Raw genomic sequence first — 12694 nt, 5'->3', positions numbered from 1 at the left:
ATATATATATATATATATGCACGTATGCCCGGGTACTCTTCGAGTGCCGGTGTGGTATCCTTCCACCTCACAAACCATCCATGACCTTTATGATTTATGACCTGACCTGAAGACCTGAAGATTCATGCCGAGCCTTTTGAATGGACGGATCTCTGGGATCAAATCTCACACTAAGCAGTGCCTGATAGGTGAGCCCTCACCCCTGTCATCCGATCTTGCAATTCGAAATCAACAGCAGAATATAATGGCGAAAGTGAGACGTGCCGCATTGTTCAGCACGGAACAGACGCTCTGTTCCAAACATTGCGACGCGAAAGGCGTGCTGCAACGCTCACGTGTTTGTTGTGATCGCCACGTGATCGTCTGAAACGCCAAATGCCCCATGACGTTAACTACCAGCGCGGGCGCTGCCACCGGCCGCAGGCCATGCCGTCGAGGACAAATATCGAGCGCCTCACGACATTCGAACTCATCCCACCACAAATGGATGAATCAGAAGGCACGCGCTCTTACCAACCTAGCTATCAGAACTGACAAATACTAATACCCTACACACAAATAATGAGCTGACTAAGTCCCGTGATGGCTGTAAGCCGGCAAATCTAGCAGCCATGATTAGACACCCACACACACACACACACACATATATATATATATATATCAATCCGTCCCACACAAAACCCTCACTGGCAACACAATTCGGCGAGCAACGGCATGATAATGTAACTCATCCCAGCCCGAGTCAATGCAACTGAAGACGCCCCACAGGACATGCGCTTCGGCCCGCACATGCTAGCCGACTCACAACCTCCAGTAGCACCGCAATGATTGGCAGCGGCCGCACCCGGCAGCGTCAGGGCCGGCCGCGAGTTTGGGGGTTGAGACACGGCGAGTTGCGCTGTTCCGCTCCGTTGCTAACGGAGCACGCCTCCTCCCTGCTCGGCGCGTCCCCACGCGGCGAGCACGCGAGCCGACCGACCTCCGCAGCCGCCACGTCCGCGTCCGGGCCGACTCCCGCCGCGGCCCGACCCGCCTGACTGCCGGCCGCCCGGCCGTCCGCAGCGGCCACGCCCCGCCCGCGACCGCCCGCCGCCGCCGCCACTACAACAGCGCCGGGTCAGGCGGCAGCTGGGTCACCGTCTGGCGGGCCGGACCGGGCGTGATCTTGTTGGCGCGCATGAAGCCGAGGAACTGGTCCGGTATCTCTGCCAGCACCTCGCGCGCCAGCCGCGCGCGCAGCGTGACCTGCTCACCACACAACAGCCCGTTTAGCGGCACGAACTGGACGATGTCGCGCTCAGCGGCGCGGCCGTTGTACGAGAGGCGCACCACGTCGCCGTCCAGTTCTTCCATAGCAGCGAAGTCGGCCGAGCCCACACCCACGATGATGATGGAGAGTGGGAGGCATGAGGCCTCCACGATCGCCTGCCGGTGAAGGGGAGGGGAGGGGGTCAAGAGCGAAAAACCGTAGTGCGACCGTCACGCAGGCCACGCGGATGTTTGTAAAAGGTGGACCTCACGGCTGAACTCACCATACACCGCACGCGCCACCTTGGATCGACTCAACATGTCGCAAAATATAACGCATTGAAAAGCGCGAATACGGAACGGCAGAGAAAACAACTGCGTTATGTACTACGCAACACATGTGAAGCATTATCAGGGGTGCGTTGCTTCCGCCGCAAGCTCCTCCCATGCGATTAACCATCTGTTTCTCAGCCAGGAGATGTCACTAATGTGGGGCAGCTTGTCCACATCAATTATCCCTCAGCTATAATCCTTTAAAAGGCATTCGGTTAACCGTCCGGCTAGCCTGCAACGTGGACTCAATTACTCCTCCCAAGGATGCTTGGACCAAACCCTCTCGTCCGCGCCCGATGTCAGATTTATGAGCGGGATACTCCGCGTTAAGTGCGGACACTGCTGTCATCTCTTGGATCTACCGTGAACTACAAAAATGAGTTCACAAATATCGAAACAACCACCTGGTATTTTTACCAATTGTTGTTTGGCAAGCATCGTATCAAAAAGTGAGTTTCGGAACAGGTCTGCTGGCTTTCTCTTTCGAGTTTGATGCTCAACGACGCAATATACGATAAGTTCTAAGAATCCTGCAATTGGAACATTGCAGAGGCCGTAGAATTAAGTCGGAGCCAGCAAAATCATTTATGCGTTCATACGAAGTTAAAAACTACATCTCGTGAATTGAAAAATATTCCGGGCGCTTTCCGCCCATTTTCTAGCCAAATTATGACATATTTGACGGTATGCAACAGGCAATGATAAGCAGCTTCATTCGGTGACAAGCGCGCAGTCACCTCTATGTCCATTTAAAATTTGGTTAAGATCCGGTGGCTGTATCCTCACTTCTCTAGCATGTTTACCTCTCATTCACTTAACGTTAGTAACGCACGCTTAAAGGCAGCGGCCCGCACTTGTATGGGATTTCAAAGTGAAAAAATTATAATGAAGATCATTCGGTGCAGTTCACAGTCCTGTCCTTCTTAAGACCTAAACCCCTCTAACTTCCGAGCTACAAGCCGGCCAAGATGTGCAGACTATTTTGCGGAGATTATTTCAAGGTTACTTAGGCATCCTTGACGCTATAATAACGTCATCGAAATATTGGTATTCTAGTAGGGATGCAGCGATCAAGGCCAATAAAAATAAACTGTCCAGTCACTCATATCTGGCCTTCGTGACCACGGCTTCCAGATATAACGGCCATCAATTAGCTCTCAATCAATGTCTTCCAAGATAACATCATCAAACAATGACGTAATGAGGAGCATATTTATTTAACATGCCAACTGTGTTGTCTATAGCAGTCTTTTCCATTTAAACGTGTACCAATAGTTATAAGTGAGTGTTTTTCATCATGCCTGACGTTTGTCTTAATATCTTCAAGTGTGAAACACTCCCTTTAACATGCCTAGGTTACGCACAAGCATTTCGGGTGCTGTGTTCCGCACCAAATAGAGCTGAACGGTTCTAAACATAGTAGAGATTTTCACGCACCAGCCCAACCATGTTGTTTTAGCCAGCAAACGTATCACCGGACAGCGTGCTGAAGTCGTTGGTTCAGGCGCGTGGCCTCACCTGCTTGGTCTGCGGCATGTCGGTGATGACGCCGTCGGTGATGATGAGCAGGATGAAGTACTGCGAGCCGTCACGGTATTGGCGCGCAAAGTTGGCCACGTGTCGGATGACAGGCGCGAAGTTGGTGGGGCCGAACAGCTGCACCTGGGGTAGACACCGCTCGTAGGCGTCCACAACTCCTGGCGAGACAGAACAAAACCAGTTCGAGTTACCGGCACGGACCCCACAGTCGCAAGCGCACACAGCTCCAGCGACCGACCCGTAGAGGAAGAGCACGCCAGGGCCACCCCGACGCACGCCGTCTGCTGAGGCCTGGTCGCCACAAGGACACGCTTCGTCTCAACGTTACAATGTTAAAAATCTCGACCGGGCTAGGCCACCACGGACCGCGCTGGAGCCTAGTACAGCCCACCATCGACATAAATATAGGCCAATCGCAAGCTCTCCACGGCTTCCACACGCCCAGCTAGTGGCCTCGCTTGGGGCGCCCCCAAAACAGCGCGTGCGATCGCCGTTCACACTTCGCACGTCAAACAATGCACGTGTGCTTCGCATGTCAACCAGCGACAAATTCGGCAGCCGTCCCAGCTTGCCACAGCGAGCCACCCCGTCCGCCGGCCGTTGCAGACCGCACCGCGGCTGTCACGCGCCCGTATCTGTGCGACGAGCGCTACCTCCGGCCGGCGTACCTTGCACCCCGTGGCAGAAGGGGCTGTCCGCATTGAGGTTGACGTAGAACTCGTGGCTGACGCGGCCGTCGGGCGGCAGCCGAGCGCCGAAGCCCAGCACGGGGAACTGCTTGTCGCTGTCGTAGTCCTGGATAATCTCTCCAACGGCCCGCAGCGCCGTCACGTACGGGTTTCTGATCGCGCCGAGCGCATTCCGCCGCGTCAGGCTGTGCAGCGAGTCCTCCGACTTTGGCTCGCCGTTCGATGCTGAAACCAAGCGGCGAAGTAAGCGCCGGTCGGCGGTGAGGTAAGCGCCGGCCATTGGCGAGGTAGGCGCCGGTCAGCGGCGAGGGTCACAGGCGAGGTAAGCCCAGGTCACAAGCGAGGTAAGCGCAGGTCAGTGGCCGGCGGCGACAGGCATGCCGGGCGGCGCAAACAGACTGAGACGCGGCCGCTTCTTCTGCGGCTCCGCCAGCAGTCCCCGCCTGACAGCTTCAGCCCGGCAGGCAACGAGAAGTTGGCCTAATATATCACGATATCCCAAGTTCGTTGAAGGACTGTCAGGAGATCCGATCCGGAAATAAATCGGTTCGGTCATGGCACTGTTCTCTTCGGCATCGGTTCCCGAGGTGCATTCCTGTGTGCCAACGCGGTCCTGCGGACACAGATGATGTGATCGAAAGGGCTACCCCGCTATACGGCGCGTCGAATAGGGAGGAACGTGCCGCTCGGCCAGCCCTGACAAGGGATGGCCATCCCACCGTGGTGCCAATGACCAGGCAGCAACAGTCCACCCTGCCACACGTCCCCCAGCAGGACCACGAGTCTGGGAAGGGGTGGGAGCACTGATACACACCGGTGAAGTCGATGGCAATGGTGCAGGCCAGCTCGGTGCCGCCCTGGATGTAGTCAAGGAAGCTGTACACATGCTCCAGCCTCTCCAGCCGTACCACCAGGCGGCCCGAGTGCGTGTAGCGGGAGCCTTTCTTCTTCTGAAACACGGCGGAACGGCGTGGTCAGCGTGTGGACTATTGCGGCCGACCGCACACCGCGGTCAGCAGCCAGCGCACCGCCGCCACCTGGTGCTGGCGCTCGCAACCATAGGCGGTCACCAGTATGTGTAACGCCCATGAGGGATTGCGACTTTCATAGCGCATGAAAACGCGTTACAGAGTGAAGACTACCAGCATCCTAAAATCAGTCTGCGTTCCAGGAAGTTTTAAGTAAACTCTGCATGGTTGGTATCTACCAGTGCTTCAAATCAAACCTCATATCTATAATGGTCCCTTCAAATAGCCGCGGCTTCGTTGTTGCTGATCATGCAAAACGAGCTTTCCTTTCCTAGTCCTTGCTCTCGGGGTGAACTACCAGTTTGCCCTGCTTTTCACCGCAGCAAAAGAAAGCAGAACGGGAACTTACCACGATGTTTTAAAGCTAAAAAAAACAAAAGCAGGAAAAGGCATACAATGATCGTCAGTTTCAAAATCTCTTCATGGCAGAGAGCGCAACGATCAGAGGACGGGAAAACAAATCGCTTCCGCCCCGTCTGCGACGTGCCGCCAAGGGATCTGAGCCAGAACGAGGACATTTGTTGAATATGACGTCAACAGCTGATAAGTCTGCTGTTGACGTAATATTCGACAAACAAGACTACTAACAAAAAATCAAGCCATTCTGAACGGCCGAACCAAGTTCCTTTCAATCACGCGTAACTCTGCGGATGAACTAAAAAAAAGAAGACCGGTGACGTGACCAACGCAGCCCGTAGGCACATTGTCGGTGACAAGTCGCCGAAGACAACAGATGGATATTCCCCAGATATTCCAATGGAAACCACAAGACAACGGGTGGATACGGGTGACCAACGCAGCCCGTAAACACGTCGTCGGTGGCCAGTCGCCAAAGACAACGGGTGGCTACTCCCCCGATATTCCAATGGAAACCACAAGACAACAGGTGGATATGGGTGACCAACGCAGCCCGTGGGCACATGGTCGGTGACAAGTCGTCAAAGACAACGGGTGGATACTCCCCCGATATTCCAATGGAAACCACAAGACAACGGGTGGATATGGGTGACCAGCGCAGCCCGTGGGCACATGGTCGGTGACAAGTCGTCAAAGACAACGGGTGGATACTCCCCCGATATTCCAATGGAAGCCACAAGATACACAAACCATGCTGCATTTTACGGCCTGTGATTTCACAGATTCTTTTCCCGCATCTATCATTTGGCCAAGTATTTGAACAAAGTATATTTACCTTTTGTATTCCAAACGTACTCATTCTGCTCGCCCCCTAAATTCCGAGAACTTTAGAAACAAAAAAATAAGACCACCTCTGCTAGCGTCACTTTATGTGTTATTTGTTCACCAATGTCCCTGTGAACAGGACGATTGTCATACTAACAAAAAACGCGTACCATGGTCCCGCCCCCCCCCCCCAAAAAAAAATCCCCAACGTGTCATGAGAGCTTTGTTGCGTCTTTGCACTAGCAAAGCTCCCTTTGCACTTGCCCGCTCCCCAGGGGCACCTTCTCTCCCCAGTGGACGGTATTGAAACGAGGTCACTCCTGGGTGTGTTGTTCGCCCAGGCTTTCATGGCTCATGTCCAGCAAACAGTGTTGGACAGTGGGGACGCGGAACGACCATCTTTGCCGCCAGGTCGAAGATATCCTTGGATACGTAAATGGACATCAGCACCTGCTGCAGCTTAAAAACCAACTAGAGCATCCCTCGGTGCTAGAATTTACCACCCAACTAAGTGTAAATAACAAGTGCAGATTTCCTGACACGTCTTTGGATTATAGCTGCAGACCCCTTACGACCATTGTCTACTGCAAACCGACGGACTAGGGCAGATGCTTGAACGTCTCGAGCCACTCTCGCGGCAGACACAAAGATACGGCCATAAAAGCTTATGTACACAGGGCGATTGAACATTGTTAATCATGGGAACTTGTGCATTTAAAAAGGTAGAGAATAAAGCAAATGTTACCCAACAACTACCCTGTTCATTTCATCGACATATACGCGACGCAATCACCAAACATGTATACGCCCGTACTGCCACTACTATAGACGGCACAGCCACAAACTGTGCCACACAAACAGATAAAACACTACACGTTACATGCCTAAAAGCCGATGAAAAGGTCGTCCGTCATTTGTAAGGAGACACTGTAAGCCAGCGTGCCCACGAGACCAGCCGAGGCTGATGATCTCTAACCAAAGTGCTACCACACGTTCCCCACGTGAAAAACAGCCTGACTCGTGACGCACCTCTACTTAAACAATCCAGTGCAATATACAGTTGCAACTGCCCTATCGGAGACTGTGCGTCTGCACAGTCTCCGACATGCCCTATCGGAGACTGTGCGTCTACTTAAGCAATCCAGCGTAATACAGTTTCCAGTGCGGCCGGGGTGAAGCGGCCCGCAGTCGTGCAGACAGCAGCGCACGGCCGGACCTCAGCTACAGTACGCATGAACAGCGACATCTGACGTGTGACCGCAGAACGTTTGACCGCCGCATTCACTTGGCACAGCTACTGGTTACGGACGCGTGCTCGGACCCACGATCAGACCTGGGCGGTTATCGCCGAGAGGTGGCCGGCCGACGGTACACCCAGGCAAGCGGATCACCACAGACCATCCGTCCTTCCCAAACTGACTGACCAACCCACCCACACCAGACAGTGCGGCTGGCTGAAACGTTTGGCGAGCGCGACAAGAGTCAGGCAGTGCCCAAGCCCCCGCGGCCCCGCGGCTGGCCGGTGCGGGTGGTACGACGTACCGGGCCAGTCGTCGTGGAACTGTCTCAGTTCCGGTCGTGCAGTACGGCGGCATCTGATCGGTCATGCGACATCTGCACTTTAAGCTAATCACGAGAAGCACTAACTTGTCCATTTCGTGTGTTTGTGTGTGCGCGCATTTTCCCGTCTGCCCACCATCAGCCAGTGCATCTATCATGATCCGAGCATGATCCTTGCGAGCTAGAGCAATCTCACCGATACCCAATCGCACGGTAGCAGACGCACATACAGCACAGGCATCATCACTTACTGAATGCCGCTAGACCGCCGGTGCCTGCCAAGGCTGACCGGTGCCAACGGCCGGCCTTCCCTTGCCTGCGAACCACGACGCCACGACTCAACAACACCGACCGGCGGTCAGCGCACTCTCGGCTGCGAGCCACAGGCCGCAGCAGATCTCCTGAAGCGGCACAGATCAGGGGGCCTGGCTGCGAGCCACAGGCCGCAGCAGATCTCCTGAAGCGGCACAGATCAGGGCGCCTGGCTGCGAGCCACAGGCCGCAGCAGATCTGAAACTGTGAGGTACTGTCGAGCGTGCCGATTGCACAACTCGCGGCGAACGGCAGCAGCAAACGCCGCGCGTGGGGAGGTGCCGGCCCGCCCGCGGGCAGGCGGCCTCGGGACGAGGTGGGGCCGACTCTGCTCACCTGTTTCGCTGGATGGATCAGGTCCAGCGTGCAGCCGCTGCCGGTCGTCCGCAGCTGGCGGAGTGAGAAGTGCGTCTCGCCGATCAGGCTGGGTGTGCCACTGCGGTTCCAGTCCCAGCAGACGGCACGGATGTTCCGCTCGTGGTCGCCGTTGCAGAGCGAGCTGACCGGCACCACCACCGTACCCCATTCGGGATTGAGCGTGCGCTTCTTCACGTCTGTCCGCCACGACAGCACCCACTTGCCCTCTTCCGTGCACTTGAACAACTCGACATATGGGTCTGACTTGCCCCACCAGTCCTTCTTGTCCAGCTTGATGGCGTGGAACTGCAAGTGCGCGTGCTCTTTGCTGGAGATCAGTTCCTCGGCGTGCACGAGCAGCGTGCCGAGGCCGCCGGGCCCGCCCAGCAGCTTCAGTTGTGACGACCGCTGGCTCACCAGCTCACCGAGCGTGCACTGGCACCGCCCCAGGAAGTCGTGGCGGCTGAGTTCCGGCGACGGCGCGTCCACGTCGTACACATCGAACCTGCCGGCAGACGGTGCACGTGAGGAAGACAGGGCGCGCGTGGACAGCTGGAAGACGTCAGCACTTTCAGGACGCCGCGGACCAAAAGAGCCCGGATTGCAGTCGATCGGGCTCTACGGACAGCTCAGAGTTCACAGCATTGGCAGACACCCTTGCGAATACTGTGGCCATTGGGCGAGTTACATAGGCAGTCTGCGTGATGAACGCAGTCCTGCTGCGACTGTGCGACTGCGACTTAGACGTCTGCGGATGCGTGTGCATAAATGGACAAGCATCTACAGACGTCTAAGGACTATGGCAAGCGGGCAACATTCCCCACAAAACACAGAGGAAAAACCTTCACAGAAGTCAACATCATCACACCTCAAGCGCTGCTGCTCTTCAAAATGATACGTCACGACGACCTTTGTAGCGAAGTCGGGGTTGAGGTTGTCGTAGATGATCTCTGTGCGCTTGTACTCCTGCCATGCGTCGCTGCCGCCGGATGCCACATAGACCACTATGAATGGATCAGACTTGGAGAACACATCCATATCAGCCAGGTTCCTGCAGATAGTGAGGACATTTGAAACCAGGATCATCACTAGAACACTGCCCTAACAGTATGGGCACCCGACAGACAGAATCTGTTTCAGAAGATGTAAACCAGACATTTGGGTCCAAACTCAAATTTACAATGGCCCACCTTCACACTTATGGAAGGCCATGACACCTATGCACTTATGAATAAGATGCAGTCATGTGAATTTCACACAAACTAAATGAGCAACTAGCAGCAAAAAGATAGTGAATAGCAAAATAGAAGCAGCAAAATGACCCCTATAGTCAACATGCCCAAAATATCCAAAAATCACTCAAAACAAGCAAATAACAGCATATTTGAAACCTTCATCTTAGTTTACAGTTTAGACAGCTTAGCTGAGCCCATTGCTGCTTGTCCCTGGAGCAGATGCATGTGTCATAACATGCATGGAACAACCATTCAGCATTTCAAAACACATCCAGCATGTTATCCATGATGCAAATATAAATTAATGTACTTGAATCCTGGCTTTCCTGCAGCTTCCACACTGAACTTGTTGGTGGTCACCTGTTGCCCTTTGACACTCAATCCAGACATCTGACCTGCCCAGTCCAACTGTCAAGCCTGAGAAGCTTAGGTGTTGGCATGACCCCTGCCTGGTTAGAAGCTGATTAGTCAATTTTGGGCAAGGTGAGGGGCCACAGGCAGCGAGCCCCAAGCTGGGGATGTAAAAGCATGCCAAATATTGACATCCATGCTACCTCAGGGGGCAAATATGGAAACACTGTAACTGTTACATGCCTTACCTGCATGACAGGGTAAGTTCAATCTGAGATGTTGGTGTTCTTGCTGAACCTCCAGAGAAAGTCTCCATTCTGGCAGTCTCAGTTACTCTACCAGACTGCAGCATGCAACAGGCTTGCTTCTGGCTGTGGTGTGTGGTGTTTCTTTTCCCTTTGATGCACCACTTGTCTGAAACCAACATAAAGCATTGATATTAGTCCACAATGTGAAGTGGTAGCCAAGATTTAAAACATTGAAATATTGTCACTTAACTTTACATAGGTATCAGAAACTGACTGTGGGATATAACTAAACAAAGTTATGACACCATTTTGGCAGTTGTGAAAGTTTGATACATTGAATATCTGCTTGATATAATTCATGACAATATTCACAAATACCAGAATATGCAACTTTAAAAACCAAGGCACAAATACCTTACCACAAATATTTAACTTGCTGATAATATACACTTGAATGACCAACCATGCAAACCTCTAATCAACAATGTAAAACTGCAGGGAGATCCAGGTACACAGACAGTCCGGCCAGGCTAAGAACAAGGCTCCATAGTTATGGAATCAGGCTTGATATCACATGTCTACAGTTTCATACAGCAAGCCCATCACAACCTAAAACCAAAACATTTCCACCATTATGAATTCCAGTAACTGTGATACAGCTTGAATTTTAGGGAAACAAATACTGTTTTATGATGAAACTTTTCTGGCACATCAAGCTCATGACAAATCAAGGAAAATACTAGCTCATAATTTTCTGCCACTAAGACAAACATGCCAAGACAAACAATCTACTGCCTAATGCATGTGTCAGTCATGGCTAACCACCACTGGCTGATAGTTGCAAAGTATGGAGGTTTGTCTCTGCAAGGGCATATTTGCAAGAATGTGCAGAGGAGGGGCTTATCTACAAAACTTACACTGAAAATCCAATTTACCCTGTCACAAAATGCCCCCTTTGGTGGAACACACAATTTTGGGCTCTTTATTTTTAGGTCTTGGTCTTCGCTGAACTTAAAATGTAAACATTGATTCATGCACAAACCCACAAAAAAATCCTTCCCGTGTGAGGCGCTTAGACCATGTGCTCGCAACGCTACATGTGCCGACCGTTGAACCTCACTCCCTTATGCACTGAACTCAGGCCAGGTCAAATTGTGCAGGTTTTCATACCAGTTGTTTGCTTTCGATCATATGCTTCCTAAAAGTACTTCTGCAATTAGGATCACTTGCAGCATTGACCCTCTAAGCCACCAAAATTGGTACCAAATGTGCAACGAGTTCTGACCGCTCGGATTTATGATCCATGTGCGACGAAACTGATCCCGTGATTTCGCTCATTTTCCGGATATGTCTGCCGTCACCCGTATCATTTCCAGTCTGGAATCGTTTCATCCGTTATATTCAGTACCCCACTTTTGCAGCCATTCAGCTGGTCCATGTGCAATACGGTGGAAATGCCGTTATGGCAGTTATGAGCTCATCTTGAGCATAATTGAATCCAATCATGTGTTATGTACATATTCTTCCTGCTACTGACTTGAATGCAAGTTATTTATTCCTCGTTCTAGTGAGACAGAACTAATGTTCGAGCATTGACTTAGAAATCATATCAAAACGGCAATCCAATGCACATGACGTCATCAAAACTCCCACAAGCGAGATCTACGCAACATCTACACAAAGTTCGTAGCTTGACGCAGGAGAGGCAATTGCAGCACGTAAATACCGCATAGGACTTCTCGACGCCAGCTCCAGCCGCGTACTGCGTAGCAACGCGTAGATGATACGGTCTATTTTCCCAGGCAGGTAGTGGTTATTTAGTTCACCCACGCTCAGCCACTCCTGTTCACACTCCTTCCTCCGTAGGTGCGCCAATCAATCAACGTACTGATAGGCTCGCATGGCGCGTGTGTGTCTGTCTGCCACCACAGTCGTGTCGTTAAAGGGTATTTCCACGACCGTGGTCATGTGCGTGTCGACCGCGCCCATTTGTCAACATAAATATTTGCTAATAGCCACGGCACTGTTTCGTTTGGCCTATGCACAAATGTTTAACTCGGCCACCCTTATGCAACTTGAGGGCTTCGCTGCTTGCATTTCTATCTGTGTCGGCCAGCTGATCGTGAGGACGCAGTGTCCACAGTTGCCAAGGCGTCATTCCGACAAATTTTGATGTTCTTCACCACGCTTATGTAGGACTCCCACCACCATGTTCCCTCATGCCAAAATGCTTTGCGCTGCTGAGCTCGAGGCGAACACTTACGTGTCTAATGCGTACCAACTGTCCTGCGTTTGTACTTGCGTGAGACGTTAACGCGCAGTACCACCCGCCCCGACGGACACCGCCAACTGAGTGAAGTGAGCGCTCTGCGTCGTCTCGAGCCGCTCGGTGACGCAACTGCCTGGGAAATCCCCGACGATCCCCGAAGCTTGCGGGAAGCGCCTGCGTATTATGGTACGGATCAGGGTCGCCTCGATTCTCCATGAGTCATGTGCGCATGTGGAATGGCGTAACTTTCCATTGGACTTCCGTAACTCTTTCGTAACTTTCCAGACATCTGGACCAGATGCGTAGTTTGGCAAAATAAGTTGAGGGGGGTGGGGGGGAATAG

At 52.6% G+C, this 12694-nt stretch overlaps 1 protein-coding gene across 6 annotated transcripts; it reads right to left on the bottom strand.

Annotated features, from left to right (window-relative positions):
• Positions 1-1092: 1092 nt before the first annotated feature.
• Positions 1093-12492, bottom strand: LOC119102582 (copine-8). Of its 6 annotated transcripts, none has more exons than XM_037226002.1 (8): positions 12361-12492; positions 10083-10248; positions 9117-9299; positions 8228-8753; positions 4624-4759; positions 3789-4034; positions 3100-3278; positions 1093-1425 (listed from the first exon to the last, which is right to left on the bottom strand). In XM_037226002.1, exons 2-8 carry the CDS (start codon positions 10184-10186, stop codon positions 1102-1104), a joined length of 1698 nt encoding a protein of 565 aa, XP_037081897.1. In that variant the 5' UTR covers positions 10187-10248; positions 12361-12492; the 3' UTR covers positions 1093-1101. The 6 variants fall into 6 exon arrangements, with proteins under 6 accessions (XP_037081897.1, XP_037081894.1, XP_037081898.1 ...); XM_037225999.1 differs by having other exon boundaries at positions 12346-12491; XM_037226003.1 differs by lacking the exon at positions 12361-12492 and adding an exon at positions 11491-12307.
• Positions 12493-12694: the final 202 nt, after the last annotated feature.

Source organism: Pollicipes pollicipes, unplaced genomic scaffold (assembly GCF_011947565.3).
Source record: "Pollicipes pollicipes isolate AB1234 unplaced genomic scaffold, Ppol_2.1 Scaffold_5724;HRSCAF=6776_pilon_pilon_pilon, whole genome shotgun sequence".
Taxonomy (NCBI): Eukaryota; Metazoa; Arthropoda; class Thecostraca; order Pollicipedomorpha; family Pollicipedidae; genus Pollicipes; species Pollicipes pollicipes.
Note: the sequence above shows the minus strand (reverse complement) of the source record. Positions and strands in the feature narration are given on the sequence as shown.